This window comes from Gallus gallus, chromosome 3 (assembly GCF_016699485.2).
Source record: "Gallus gallus isolate bGalGal1 chromosome 3, bGalGal1.mat.broiler.GRCg7b, whole genome shotgun sequence".
NCBI classification, from domain to species: Eukaryota; Metazoa; Chordata; class Aves; order Galliformes; family Phasianidae; genus Gallus; species Gallus gallus.
In genome coordinates, this window is record NC_052534.1 from 87,777,954 (window position 1) to 87,792,878 (window position 14,925).

A 14,925-nucleotide genomic window follows, 5' to 3' on the forward strand; every position below is an offset into this window, starting at 1 on the left:
AATATATTACATCAAATAGAGTTCAGTTTCCATTTGAAAAGCCGTAACAAGAACTGAAACACATTGCAGCTCCTGCGTAAGGCAACCCGGGGCCGAGCAGAACATCCCCACAGCATGCTGTAATAGCAGGGTCTGACTGCAGACCCAACGTCTCTATGGGTATCTTGGCAACACTTTTAATACTGCTCAGTTAAGCCAGCCTAATTAACAGGGCTTCAATGAGACAAATAATTCCATGAGCATCAGCACTAACAGAGCCTACAACTTTCTATTTAGCGGCAACTTCCAGTCGTAAATTGAAGCTTTTCTTACTATCGAAGAATGTACAGAGGTTTCTCTCATACATCTTGAATGGAGCCCTTTTCTCACTGGAAAACTAATCAAGCCTCATCCACCCAGCCATATATTTAAAAATAAACACAAAATAAAACCACGCCAACACTTCGCTCTGGCAAAATTGGGTTCATGTCAGCCAATTGAAGAAGAAAGGGAGAAAAAACAGACTGAAGAGATGAGCAAGTAACTCACACAGAGAGCAGCTCACGTGAGCCAGGAGGGGTTGTCTGTTACAATGCAAGTGGCACTCGAGTCTACAAATGAAAGTTAACTAAGCCAAATCGACTGGATTGATAAAACTCAAGATTTTCCCTCAGGAAAGTGGCCAAAACGATGCTGGTTCCTTGAATGAGCCACTTGTGCAACAAAAACATCAATGCCCAAAAACGCTGCCTGAATTCTTCAGCACCCTTCCTGACTCAAAAAAAAAAAAAAAAAAAAAAAGGAATAGATGGAGGCAGCTGTCAGCTGAAATCAAAAACACACGAGGGGAGAAACACCTACTTGGAGCTACAGCTGTGTAAGGGGAGGAGCAGCAATTCGGGGCTGGAGCCTTCCAGTACTAGAGGCACAGCAAAGCAAAACTCCATTTGGCACAGGTAGCACAAATAAATGACAGCAGTCTCAAGCAAAATGTTTCTATATAAAGGTCATTACTAGCAGCAAAGACAACAAACATTAGAGACTAATGTAATCTACTGACTAATTTTCAGCAGCAATGAGAACGAGAGGGAGAGGAGGAATGCTGCAAATTATCTCCAGGGTTGTATTTACACAGGAGAAAGATTTATTTACTTACATATTCTGTTGTTGCATGCACTTGAGCGGTTGCCTACATGCTTACAACTGTGTAAGTGCTTGCTTTTATGTCACGTTTCCCTTTGACACCACGCTGCCTCTGCTTGTGAGAATTCATCAGTGGTACTACAGTACCTTACCAGGTCCTGATTCTTAACTATCACCTATGTTTACTTTACTCATCTTCCAAACTTGCCAATGACCAGCTGAAGGATATCCACTCTTTAGAATGACACTACTTTCAAACTCCTCCGTGCTACTTTTTAGCTCTGCTTTGTATTCCTGCTTCCAATCTTCCTTCAAGCTTCATCTTCTTTTCCTACACTGTAAACAAAATGAAGGGGGGGGGGGGGGGGGAAGGCTTTGCTTTATTTGTTCTTTTCCCTTGACCAGTTAATTGTCCTCTTCCAATACCCAGATAGCTAAAATTGAAATCAATCCTTCCTCCATCTTCTTCGTAATGCTTCAGAAAGACCTCAGAAAAGTCACAAGTTTTTCTTTAGGCAAACACAGACAGATGCTAAACTCAATTTTGGTGAGCTAACAAAACAGCAAACAGCATTAAACCCATGAGACAGTCTTAGGACACGGCCAACACAACTCCCTCCACCCCTCCAGTCAGGTCCTGAATCACCACGCTACACAATCACTTGAGTATGCTCCCTGGAAGTCACTTTTTTGTTTGTGTTGTTGCAGGGTCTCAGCAAAAAAGCAGGGGAAACCCAACCTTTCCTTATGCTTAACACATAGCCCGGTGGTCAGGACACTACAGGGAGAAGGCTACAACTCGTAAGGCAGAATCAGTGCTGAGTTCTAACAGTCTGCTTCTCTGTGGAGTGTTTAATAAGCAAGTTCTTGCATAGGCATGAATACAAACACATTCCCCATGTTTACAACAAGAGCAAGCACAAGGAGAGAAGAGTAGAATCCTCACTCCTTCCCCACTGGCCAGAAGGGAAGGATAAGCCTGCTGATATGTGTTCTTCCTGATGTAGCCCAGAATAACACCTTTGCCATGAGAGATTCAGCCTGTCCATCAGGCCCCCCTGGGCCTTTTTCTGCAAAGCTGCTTTCCAGCTGGTTGGCCCCCACATAGCCTGTACAGCAGCACAGGGTCATTCCTCCCCAGGGGCAGAACTCTGCATTTCTCTTTACTGAGCTTTAGAGGTTCCTCTCTGTCCATTTCTCCTGCCTGCCAAGGTCCCACTGGATCGCAGAACAACCCTCTGATGGATCAGCCCCTCCTCCCAGTTTTGTCTCAATTGCAAACTTGCTGTTGGAGCACTGTCCCATCACTCAGGTTATTAATGAAGATGTTAAGTAACGCTGACCTCAGTATTAATGTCTGGTTACACCAATAGGGAATGACCTCCACCTGGACTTTACAGCACAGATGACTGTTCTTGAGCCTGGCAAGTCAGCCTTTTTTCAGTCCACCTCACTGTTCACTTATCCAGCCCATACTTTCTCAGCTTGTCCATGAGGATATGGGAGACAGTGCTGAAAGCCTGGCTAAAGTCAAGACAAGCAACATCCACTGCTCACCCCAGCCACCAAGCCATTCATCTCACTGTAGAAAGCTGTCAGGTTGATGAAGCACAATTTCCCCTCCATAACTCCATGCCACCTTCTTGTCCTTTGCCTGTCTGGAGCTGCTTTCCAGAAGGATTTTCACCATTACCTCCATAGGTGAGGCTGATCAGCCTGTAGTTTCCCACTCCAATCTTCAAGAAAGAATATCTTCTATTTCCTTTCCTCTGGTTCTCTGGATCCTCCCCTGATTACCAAGACCTTCTGAAGATAACCAAGAGTCGCTTTACAATACAATTAGCCAGCTCACTCAGCACTTGTGGGTCCATTTAAATGTTCCCTAACCTGATCATCCTCCACTAAAAGCAACTCTCCCTTTTTCCAGACTTTCCCCATTGATCTCAGGGACCCAGGATTATTGAAGACCAGTCGTACCAGGAGACCAAGACGAAGAAGGCTTTCAGTACCTCCGCTTTTTCTGTGTCCTCTGTCACCATTTCAGCATCCTTTCTGCCACACTCAAAAGCAAATTTTCCCTAGTCTTTCTCTTGCTGCTGATATACTTACTGATTATCATTTTGTGCCTATTGGCCCTTCCTAAATTCATTTCCAAATGGGCTTTGACCTTCTTAACCACACACAGTGTCCCTGGGGCACTTCTGAGTCAACTGTCAACACTCCATCCTCTTCTACGCTTCCTTTTTGTCTGACTGTTTCAGGAGCTCTTGCTCATCTACGCAGACTTCCTGCCACCTCTGCTTGTTTTCCTGCTCATTGGAACGGTCTTCCTGAGCTTACAGGAGGTGACCAATAAAAATCAACTCTCTCTCCCATACCCCTCACTGTTGCAAGCAGATTTCTTAACATGCCAAAATCTGCTCTCCTAAAGTCCACGGTTGTGATCCTGTTTTTCACTTTGTTCCCTTCTCTCAGGTTCCTAAACTCCACCATCTCACAGTCACTGCAACCAAAGGGACCATGGTTGCTACAGCCATGGCTGCCTCGCCTACGAATCTCAATCTATCCCTTCTTGTTTATAAGCAGGAAGCCCAGTAAAGCACCTCTGCCCACTGACTCCTTAATAGCCTGGGATAGCGAGTTGTCATCAGTACACCCCAGAAACCTCCTGGATTGCTCCCTCCATGAGGCTGTCCATCCAGTTAATGCCAGGCTGCTTCAGGTCTGCTGTGAGTACCTGGGTCTGCACATGAGGCTGCTGCTTCTAGTTATCTGAAGAAGGTCCCATTTATTTCTTCCTGATAGGGCGTCTAGAGCAGACAGTAATGTTAGTATGCACATTAATCCCAAGCTGCTCACAACTGGCCCATCATTCAGCCCAACCTTCACATATTCCCCCTGCTCCCTAATGCAAAGTTCAACCTTTTCTCCTTGCCTTCCCAGTCTCTCCTGTTTAAAGAGCCAATATTCATCCACTACAACACTCCAGCCATGTCAGATACCACACATCTCCACAATACCAATGACATCTATCAATTTCAAACAGCAAATAAAATTTACTAGATTTACACTTTAAAAAGGGACAGTTACAACCTATACATACAAACTTACAAGGAAGTTTAGAAAACCTATTCCTTCCACACCAGACTACCAGCTGTCAACCAAGCTGCATCATGAAAGAAATTATGGCAGAACAGTGAAATTTAGTCTAAGAGGTATTTTCTAATAGGAGTGGTATGAGAAGAACAGAGTGCCCTTTTTCTCAAAGGAGCTTTCACAAGATTCTGGTATGGTAACAGCACCCTGGATTTCAACACCCCCTGTAATAAAGAGATGCACAGACGCTGCCGAAGCTGAATGCTAAGCCGTAGCTTACGTTTCTCTAACACGGAAACCAGAGCATGGGAGGTGGCCACTATCTAACCAGGTCCTTGTGGAAGTGGTCTCACATCAGTCAAAGACCGGCACAGAGAAGCATTGGCATAGAACAGAGAAAACTAAACACTACAGGTGACAGATACAGCTATGGGTAAGCTGAAAGACGTGAAATGACTGAGTTACATCTCATTAGGTCTACAAATCCTACATATAAATAACCCCCAAAAGAAGAAAGAGTTCAACAGACCTTTGAGCTAAACTGAGTGCACACATAAAACTTTGCCTCTTTACTTTTCCCCCATTGGAGTTTTCACGTAAGCAACATCTGTTCAAAGTCTCATGGGAAAATGGTCTTTTTCCTTTGAGTAAAACAACACAGCAGTAGTTAGACAAAACAGCAGCAAAACAAGAGACAGAAATTACTTCCACTGCTCACCAGTGAGAAGAGCACTACTGATCTAAGATAAAAGCTAAAATAAAGTATTGCCTTCATGGGTCCTTAAGAAATTTCCATTTTCTGGGAAATAGGAGGAAAAAAACCACTGCCAAGATCCAATTTTCTGCAGCAAATTCCATGGACAGAGAAATTAAGTTGACGGGATGTACTGGCCCTTAAATTCTGATGCACAGGAAGGGGAGACAACACTTAATTGACCACGGGCTGATCTACAGAATTGAAAGCATCCCATTTTTACCTGATGCTTTTCATTAGGTTAGCTATTGAAATGCATCGTGCAGAATGTGTTATTTTCTTCTATCAAAGCAATTTGGCAGAAAGCTTATTCTTCGGTGAAGTACAGCTCTTGGCACGTAGCAAATGATACACTACACATTACAGCTTAGCCTTCAAGTTTTCACTCACAAGGAAAATAAAAATGGTTTCGGTTTAAGAAGAAAAACACAGGCTACATTTTTAAGTCACTCTGTGCTCACTGGTGCCCACATAATATGTTTTTCCCAGCCAAATGAGATGCACCAAATACCCACTGGAAGGCTCTTAGATGGTATACTGCACACCCAACGCAGGAGGAATTTTTTAACAAGACCCATACTCTTCAACTGGCCCTAGACAAAGGCCTTATTTTTAAGTCTGAAGGGTGCAGCTCTTTAATTTCTCTTGTAAAGCACAAGCAGCGAGAAGCATGTTGACAGCTAGAAATTGCTGTTCTGCGGGAAAATATCCACAACTGCCAAGAAAGGATATAGAGACCTCAGTATTGAGGAAAACCACCAGAAGCTTAACAGCACAGCCTGCTCCTCCAGCACATCCCACCAGGCTGGCTCATCCTGCAGGAAGGGCAAGAGGAGATGATGGAACCTGCAAGGCAGCAGAGGAAGGGGAGGGAGCAGAGGGAGAGAGAGCAGAGCACAAAGGAGAAAAAACATCTTCAAGGGCAGTCAAGAAAGAGGCACAGAAGGCATGTGAGAGAGGGGAAGCAAGGAGCAGAAAGAGCATGGGGACTGAAGGAAGTAAGCAAGATCCTGGAACATCCAAGGACATGGCAGGAAGGGAAAATATGCGTGGGCAGGGCAAGGAGCCTGAGACACCAGTGGTAGCAGCTAAGAAAGGTCACTGTCAACACAAACATGGGCAAGTTCTCTAGCACACTGCTGAGTAATGAGGCAGAATGGTCAGGGAGGCCTGGGAAAGGAAGGGGAGTGCTGAAATGGGAAACCAAAAGGATCCCTGTGCAACAGTAAGAGGATAATTACTTTTTTTTTTTATTATTGAGTTACTATAAAAATTATTAATTTGTGTTCCTGAGAGGATGATGGGTATGTATTTTTAAAAAAAATTAAAAAAGTAGGGAAAAAGGGGGTTCTCATTTTGGTTCACGTGTGCCTTAATAAAGAACAGGAGAAAACAAAGTGGGGAGCAGAGACATTCAGAACTGTAGAACGGCTCAGGTCGGAAGGGATGTCAAAGATCGCCCAGTTCCAACTCCCTCCTGTGCCGAGGGCTGCTGGCTGCTACATGAAGCACCAGCTCAGGCTGCCCGGGGCCCCATCCGGCCCGGCCTCGAACACCTCCAGGGTCGGGGCACCCACAGCCGCCCTGGCAGCCTGTGCCTGCGCCTCACCTCCCTCTCCACGAGAAACTTCTCCGACACCTGAGCTCAATCTCCCCGCCTTTAGTTTAAAACCATTCCCCCTATCGCTACCTGCCCGTGTAAAAAGTCGCCCTCCCTCCTGCCTGAAGCTCCCTGTAAGTAGGGGAAGGCCACAGTGAGCCCTTCCCGGACCCTCCTCTCCTCCACACCGCACAAGCCCAGCTCCCTCAGCCCTCCGATCATCCTCGCGTCCCTCTTCTGGACCCACTCCAACAGCTCCACACTTTTCTCGCGCCGGGGGCCCCGTGCCCGGCTCAGTACCCCAGGAGGGCCCCGCACGGCCGCCCCTCGCTCTCGGCGGCCACCTGCCGGGCTGCTCACCTGCGCCCTCCCTCCGCCGCGCTCGGGCGACGCGGCGGCCCTGGAACCGGTTTCGCCCCGCCCGCCCCTTCCCCTCCCCGCGCTCACCTTGGGCAGCTCGCGGAGCTGGTTGGCGTCCAGCAGCAGCTCCTCCAGGCTGCGGCTGTAGCGGTAAATCTCCTCGGGCACGGCGGCCAGCGAGCAGTGCCGCTTGTCGATGGACTCCACGTGACGGTTGCACCGCCACAGGGGGATGCAGTGGAACATCGCCGCGGAGCGCGCCGCCCCGCCGGGGGGACGGGCCGCTGGGGGCCGCGGGGCGGGCGACGCCGCTCACCGCCGCCCCCTCCCCGCCGGCCGCTCTCCGCCGCGGGACCCGGCGAGACGGCGGCAACGCGCATCCAGCGCGCCCCGGCGGAGGGAAGCGGCCCCGGGCGAGCGCGCCGCCGGCCCCGGGGGGAGAACAGCGGGCGGGAGCCGGAGCGCGGCGAGGAGCAGCCCCCTATTGTCCCTCGGCGGGCCGCTGCCGGCCCCGCAGGGGCATCGCGGGGCGCCGGGCGCTGCGCTGCTGGCGGACGCCGCGCATTCCCGCGCCTGACCCGGAACACGGCGGCCGCTCCCCCTCCCTCTCTCCCTCCCCTCCTCCCCCGTCCCGGCTGACATCAGCGGGGCCGGGCCCCGCCGCCCCGCCCCGGCTCCGGCTCCGGCTGCGGGCCGCGCCGCCGCAACTTTCCGCGGTCCCGCCGCCCTGTCCGCTGCCCTCACCCCGGGGCGGAGGCGCGGTGGGAGCGGCGCGAAGGAGCCGGAGTGCCCTCAGCCTGCCCTGCCCGCCCCCGTTGCCTGCCTTTGGCCCTGCCCGAGGCGCCCGCCAGCCTCACCGAGCGTCTGCGGGTCGCGTCAGTGTTTCCTTTTGCAACTATTCGAGCACAGAGTTATGAGGAAAGCGGTGCAGTAAATGTAGAAAGTGATGTACTGGAAGTATGGGACACTGTTTGGGCACCGGAGCCGTTGCTGATCTTGTTCCAAAACAAAAAACAAAGAAAGAAAGAAATCAATAGGCTATGCTATGCTACAGGCTTTGTGAAATGAGAGCCCCAGCCAGCCTGTGTCTCCAGGGCCCAAACACCCACCTCTCTGGCAACCTGTTCCATTGCCTCACCACCCTCACTGTAACAAACTTCTTTCTTACTTCCAACCTAAATCTCCCCTTCTTCGGTTTGAAATCATTTCCCTTGCCCTATCACAACAGACCCCGCTAAAGAGTCTTTCCCCTCCTTTTAGATACTGAAGAGCCACCATGGGGTCTCCCTGGAGCCTCCTCTTCTCCATGGCCTCCAAGGGTCTCTGTAATGCCAACGTGGGGACCCACACGGTGATGTAAAATAGACTTGAAAACAGGCATCTGACATCAGAGCTTCTCTTGAAGTAGTGCTATTTCCTTGCATAACGATAACTGCCTGCAGGTATAGGAGTGGGGCGGAAGGAAAAGTTTATCATAGCAGCCTCTGCCCTTCTGTCCCTGTGTGCTGCTGCAATCAGTAGTCATAAAATCACTTTTTTTTATCCTAAATGAGCTGATAAGTCTTGCAAGCTACGTTTGTTTCATTTCTGTGGACACTGCAGGGATCTGCCTATTTTAGGGCCTTTTTGGACTGTGTGCACTGTTACAGTTTGCTGTCCTACAGATCAACAAACTTCTCAAAAATTACCCTTTGCAGGTATTATTAGATAGTAATACATGAGCCAATATATTCAGTAATTAAAATAAGTATGTGGAAAGTCCCCGTGTATCCAAGTAAAGAATGCAAAGAAGTCAGAGTGGAAAGGACTGTGAACATCCCTGACTTGATTACAACTAAGCTGAAGAGCTGTTTAGAAATCAGCAGGAAGCGATCGGCTGCGCTGAGTTCTACCCATGCCAGGACTAAAGATGTGTGTTGGAGAGAAGGTGTCAGCACTGCCTGCTCTGATAGCAGCACTCCCGCTGGTTTACACAGCTGAATGGCACACTGAAGTGTAGCTCCCCCACAGAAGGAAGCGAGGGCTGTTCTCTCCCAGTCCTGCCTGGCTTCGATTGCCATTTGATAGCCACTTGGTTTGCTTCCATTTTATTTTAAGCTTTTTTTTTCTTCTTCTTCTTAAAGTAATTCAGTACTTTTATATACTCTTTGCCTTGATTTTATTTACTCATGACATCTAGGTTTTGTCTTACAACTCTCCCAACAATGCCCAGAGCCAATGAGGTGCATGGAGTCTGTAAGGGAGGCAATGCCACAGACTTTTTGTTAGAGAAATGAATGCGTAGAGCAGGTTCTTTCTTGGCAAGCTGCTTTACTCAGCCTCAGGCAGGCATGGTCAGACTTCTCCAAACTCAGCTTTGGAGGGGAAAAGATGAACTCTGCCTTACCATGATGCCACGGTTCACATTATTTTTTTCTGCAGTTCACACTGCAATCAGGCAACCCACACCAGGCTTTGTGTCCATCACTGTTGCTCTGTTAAAGTGCATTAAGGTGCATATAAACATAGGAGAAATTGTTGCCAAAACCATTCTTCTTCTAAAGAGGATGCACTCCTGAGGGCTGGCTACACCCCAGTTACTCACAGCACACGTGCAAGGAGCAACCTCACCTACACAGGACTGCCAGGGGGGCTGTGCTGTGTGTAAGGGATCACCTTCTCAGCTGGAAATGGCAGCAGATACTTGCTACGCCGTGCTGTCATGTCATAACTGAAATCTGGGAGACAGGTTACAACTGAAAACTTGGTATCTTCTGGACCATCAGACAAACTACCATCCTACAAGCACTACCAGTTTGGTCTGGGTATGTAGGCAAGAACATCAGTGTTGAAAATCCCTGCTTCTCTTTCTAGACTCTGCCCTTGTATGTGCTTGGCAACAAAAAAAAATATAAGTGCTTCTATGTGAATTTAAGGACCTCAGACAATGAAATGTAAAATATAGATAAGGCGAAGCTGAGCTCAGGAGCATTCTGCCCAGTTGTTATTGAGGAGAAGTGAAAGCAAGGGCACACTGCACAGATCCCCTCCTTGGCACTGATCATGCAGAACTGCTCTCTGGTTTTCCAAAAGGAACACTCCATTTGTTTGCAATTCAAGCCAACAGCGTCAAGTTTTGAGTTCCTTATAAAAGGCCAAAAAACGCAGACATCTGTGGGTTTGGGTGAATGTGGAGAAGGTGAGTGCTGCCACAGCAAAAACAGGAATATTGAGTCAGGGCAGTAAGAAGCGTTTTGGAGTACTGAGGGGGAAAAAAGGGGGGAGAGAATGGAGAGAAATAGTTGTTCGCATCAGCATAGTTTAAGTAGTTCATAAAATTCAGAGTTTAAGACCTACTTAAATTAACAATAAGCAAAATAATGAAAAGGAAAAAAAAAAGCACACCAAGTTCCTGAAGCTACTCCTGCATTAAGGCCTTCTTCCCTCCGCCAGCCAGATTTCCCAGTGCCCTCAGAGAGGAGGAGATGCAATTACAGAGCATGAGGAAGCTGGAGCAAAACAAGAAAAGCATGAAGAAAGAAGGAAAGACTCACAGACTGTAGGTGATAGCAGCAGTCCAGGCTGCAATAATCTAACCAGTACTCTCAATACACAGGCTTTGATGCCACTGGAAGAGGTGTTTGCCACCCCTGCGAAGTCAACGTGAGTACTGCTAAACTACCAGCAAGCAGAAAGCCTGCAGAGCTGCAGAGCCAGGCTGGGCGCAGTGCTGGAGTTCGTTAGCACTGACATACGCCTCTCAGTTTTGCTGGCTGAGGACTCCAACCACACTTATTCCTTGGTTTTTGTTTGAATTGTTTAGAAGGGGGTTGTACAAGCAGCAGGTGGGTGAACTACGAAGCACTCCCATAATGACTAGAGCTACAAAGGCTGCAATGAATTCTGGTTACACAGTCACAAGCCTCACATCCACAAAGTTTTTGTGCGTCTGAAATAATTGATATGGAATAATGTTAATGTATCACTGTTACAAAGATACCCCCGCGAGTTCAGATGAATTACCCTCTGATAATGCAAAGCCTCAGTGGCACATGCTGCCAGCAGTGCATTTAACACATTCAGTGTGTTTCTGTAGTGCTATAAATAGCAATCACTTTGAGCAATAGCTGCTGCATCCCTTCTCTCCTCCTCTCCACTCCCACCCCCAAACAAATCACTCACGTCACCTTTTATTTGAACACAATGAGCTGTAATCACATGAGGTATTACTTTGCTTTAATCCTATTTGCTTCACTTTGGTTTGTAAGGAGTGGCCAATAATATGCGGTTCCATTGTATCCTACGGTTTCTTATTTCACACCAACTTTCAAGGGCTGACACCCATCATCTTCTTTGGCCAGAAGAACAAATTAATTGGTTCTGGCAGGTAGGGAGAAGCCTGTGACTGGGGATGGTTTTTCACGTCTTTCTTTTTTTGTCCTTTGCTTTCCCTTCCATTGCTTTGCTGTCACAGCTGTTGGCTAGATTGTGAGCCCCAAATATTTTTCAGCTTTTCACTACTTTGCTTTGTCCAAGAAGAGGTCTGACCTCTCACAGCAAATTTTTACTTCTTTTACTGTCAAGCAAGCAAGTACAGGCACAAATTCAGACCTGCATCTGAATTTGTTTTGAATCAACACCATAATTTAATTAAATAACACTCCATTGTATGCAGTTTAGTGCTCCGTTTCCCATGCCTGATAGAGACAACCAAGCTGCTGGGTTTGGGATTGAAATGAAAATAGAGGTAACCAGGAGGAGGTAAGTCACCCCGCGTTCAGACCCGACAGAGAAGCTTGGGGTTTTTGGTGGGCACCAAGCCATACCTTCATCCCATACTCTTCATCCACTGACTGAGGAGGAACCCAGCTCCCAGTGGGCTCGAAGCCAGCTGGGATGGCTTCATTCAGCATTACTGTGCAACATAACTGTCTGCTGGGGAGCTGGCCCAGGCAGGATTCACAGAATCACAGAATCAAAATACTCTGAACTGCAAGGGACCCAAAAGGATCATCAGCTTCGACTCCTGCCTCCACACAGGACCATCCAAAATTAAACCCTGTGTCTGAGAGCACTGTCCAAAAGCTCCTTGAACTCCAGCAGCATGGGGCCATGGCCACTGCCATAGGCAGCCTGTTCCATGCCCACTGCCCCTCAGCCTCCTCTTTGAGCTCAACAAACTAAGGGACTTCAGCCACTCCCAATACCTTTTCTGTATTCATTGCTGTCTTTGTTGGGGCAGAACTGTGCCAGTGTAATGGCAGCAGCAAGTAACTTTGCTCATGTTGGCACCATCCTTATGGCCCGTTACTTTGGTACTGATCAATGGATCTGGAGAATATTTTACTGAGTGATGGGAAGCAAAAGCAGCTAACACTGAGGGTAGTGCAAATTTGTCAACAATGAAAAATATTTTAACTGGCTCATTATATATATATATACATATATTGTTGTGGCGTGGTTCATAATTTCCTTCTTCCTCTCATCTTAGCTGAAAGGGAAGTTTAATGCCCTCAGAGTAATCACATGGAGCCTTATCTACAATTACAGATGCACATACAATTCCACATTTGGAATTCATAAAGGCAAGTTTTAACGTTGATTATACTCTTCGCTAATTTCCTATAATAGCTGTTTAGCTCATAGAGTGCACATTAATTAAAACTGTTGTGCTTTAACTATTTTAGCCAGATTTCTTTTTTCAAATCATGAAATACATTAGAAAAGTGTTACTGATCTTCAGTAAAAAGAATGAAACATCTGACATCTCTCCATAGAAAAAGGAACAAATAGAATATGAAAGTGACTTATTTAATGAATCAGACCAAGGATAAAGGAAATATAAGCAGAATGTATTTAGAATACCCAATAGAAAAATTGTAGTGAGCAGTCGCACCAGGTAACATATTTTTTCTGCCTCTTTCACAGCAACAATTGCAGTTAAGAGCTGATGACTGAATGCAATGAGTGACTCGCTGTTATGTGGCAGAGCAATGAGAAGCACAACTGTCTTTAGACTCAAATGCCTTTCTGAAGAGACATTATGCTGAATACCAAAAGGTAAGTTAGCAATTTAGGACATATATACAACAGCTCAGTCTTCCAGCTGTGAGAAAATATATCGTTGGAAAATAATTAGCTAAGATTAAAAATAAATAAATTGGGGGGAAAAAATCCCATGAGCTTCCTGTTGGCAACAAAATGGTAAAGCATGAATGTCCAGGTCACAGCATCTATTAAACCAGCTATCTCCTTCTGTACAACCTGTGTTAAAATTGTCACAAACAATTGTTATCAAAAGAATTCGGGTCAAGTAAATCTTGGCAAACAGACATACTGTGGTGAATTAGGAAGTTTGTGGACACATATCAAACACTCTGCAGGCCATCAGAAAGTAAACAGAAAGCAGAATGAGCTGGAGCGGGACTCTGGCATACCTTTCACGAACTCCCAAAGGCAAGGAAATGCTGTCAGGACATCTTCAGCCTTTCTATGAGAGGTTTCTCCAGATACCATTGTGCTTGGTAAAGACTGTTGGATTTTAAGAAAGTATTCAAATTAATTTGATTATATGAAGAGATGAGATGACTACAAAAACTTGAAAATATGCGTACTAGAGAAAGATCTGATGATTCTGTTGGACACGAGCCTGAAAAACTGACTTCTTCCAATTGCTATCTGTTGTGCAATGTACACTTGCGCTTGTCCATTGGTGGGAACCCTCACATGGAAGTACCATCAACCAGAGGTGACGGTGGATACCGCTCACTACAAAGTACCACTATTTATTCACCTCAAATGCAAACACAGACCTTGAATCTGAACATCTTATTCAAGCTTTATACCATTTTTTTTTATATTTTCAGTTTTCAGTGCTTCACCCAAATGCCCCACAGACCTTTTAGACATAAGGGAATGTGAAACCTTGGCCTCCTTCCTGGCACACGCTCCTTGCAGCCCCAGCTGGCAGGATGACGCTGGTAATCCTGCTGCCTGCACATCCACCACCTTGTTCCATGCAGTGCTGGGTTTTTTTGGATGGAGCTGGGTTTGCCTGCCTGGTGTTGGATGCTTGTTTCATCTAAGAAAAGCCCGGCTGGTCGTAGCCCAGAGCTCCTCACTGCATCCCTCAGCCCATGCATGGTGATAGGCTCTGTCGAAACTGCATGGGCATGAAGGCGTGCTCCAAACACATCTCAGTAATCTCCACAGGGATGTCTTTCCACTCATGGCAATCATTGCCTGGTTGAGGAGGAAGTTAAAAGCCATTAAAATCCACATTTAAAGGCACCAATGTTTTGTAACCTGCTCGAGCTGCTGGTACACTGGAACAGGTCTGAGCTCTCATCCACCTGAACTCAAAATCAGTTTAGTGGGCTCACTTGGTTAAGACCTTTTAAGTGTCTTCAGTTTTCAGCCTGAAGCCATACAGATGTGGTTCACCCAGCCTTGGGTCCAATGCAGATGTGGCCGGATGATGTAGGTTTTGTCTCAGCCTTCCTTTCTCTTCATCTCCTACAGGACCCCTGCAAGACCAAGGAAGCTCTACTCTACACCATGAATTAATCCCAGGGCTGGAAACTGAATAGAGGAAAAGATGAGAGGACACAACAGATATAAGCGAAGCCAGAAACAAAACTATTTGGCACTTCCTAGCTTCTGCAGAAACATAGTAAATCCTGCAAGAGTCTCTTCTTCCCTCACACTGATACCCAAATGCTAAAGGATTCTGACCTTTGTGTGCTTCCCTGCTCATCTTTCTCAGCTGAAATTCCCTCCAACTGAAAACATAACCTCTTTCTTCACATTTTTAATCTCTCTCAGAAGCAAAGGGAGCCTTTTCTCCTTCTGTCATCACAAATGATGAGAAGAGCCGATAATCTCTATCACAAGCTGGCTCAGCACCGCCTTCTGTGAGATCTAGTTTCTACTTGCTCACAATCTCACCAGAGATGTTTTCTACCTCATGATTCTGACTCAGATTCAGATATTTTCAAGAAAGCATCAGCTAAAA

General features: G+C 46.7%; 2 protein-coding genes across 7 annotated transcripts in view; both read right to left on the reverse strand.

The window, feature by feature from the left end:
- The window catches only part of LRRC1 (leucine rich repeat containing 1), a 62,253-nt gene extending 54,746 nt beyond the window's left edge, over positions 1-7,507 (reverse strand). For 4 of the 6 annotated variants that reach the window (XM_046939750.1, XM_040697438.2, XM_015284908.4 and 1 more), the window contains exon 1: positions 7,020-7,507. In XM_046939750.1, coding sequence (XP_046795706.1) covers positions 7,020-7,178 — 159 coding nt within the window. In that variant the 5' untranslated portion in view covers positions 7,179-7,507. Of the gene's footprint in view, positions 1-6,932 lie in introns of all 6 variants that reach the window. The other 2 variants (XM_046939752.1, XM_046939751.1) reach the window with 1 other exon arrangement.
- A 5,199-nt stretch (positions 7,508-12,706) lies between these two features.
- Positions 12,707-14,925, reverse strand: part of LOC421892 (transcription elongation factor B polypeptide 3-like) — a 34,288-nt gene continuing 32,069 nt past the window's right edge. Inside the window, exon 14 of the mRNA XM_046939749.1 lies at positions 12,707-14,437. The gene's annotated coding sequence lies outside the window, so the exon portion shown is untranslated. The remainder of the gene's footprint in view (positions 14,438-14,925) is intronic.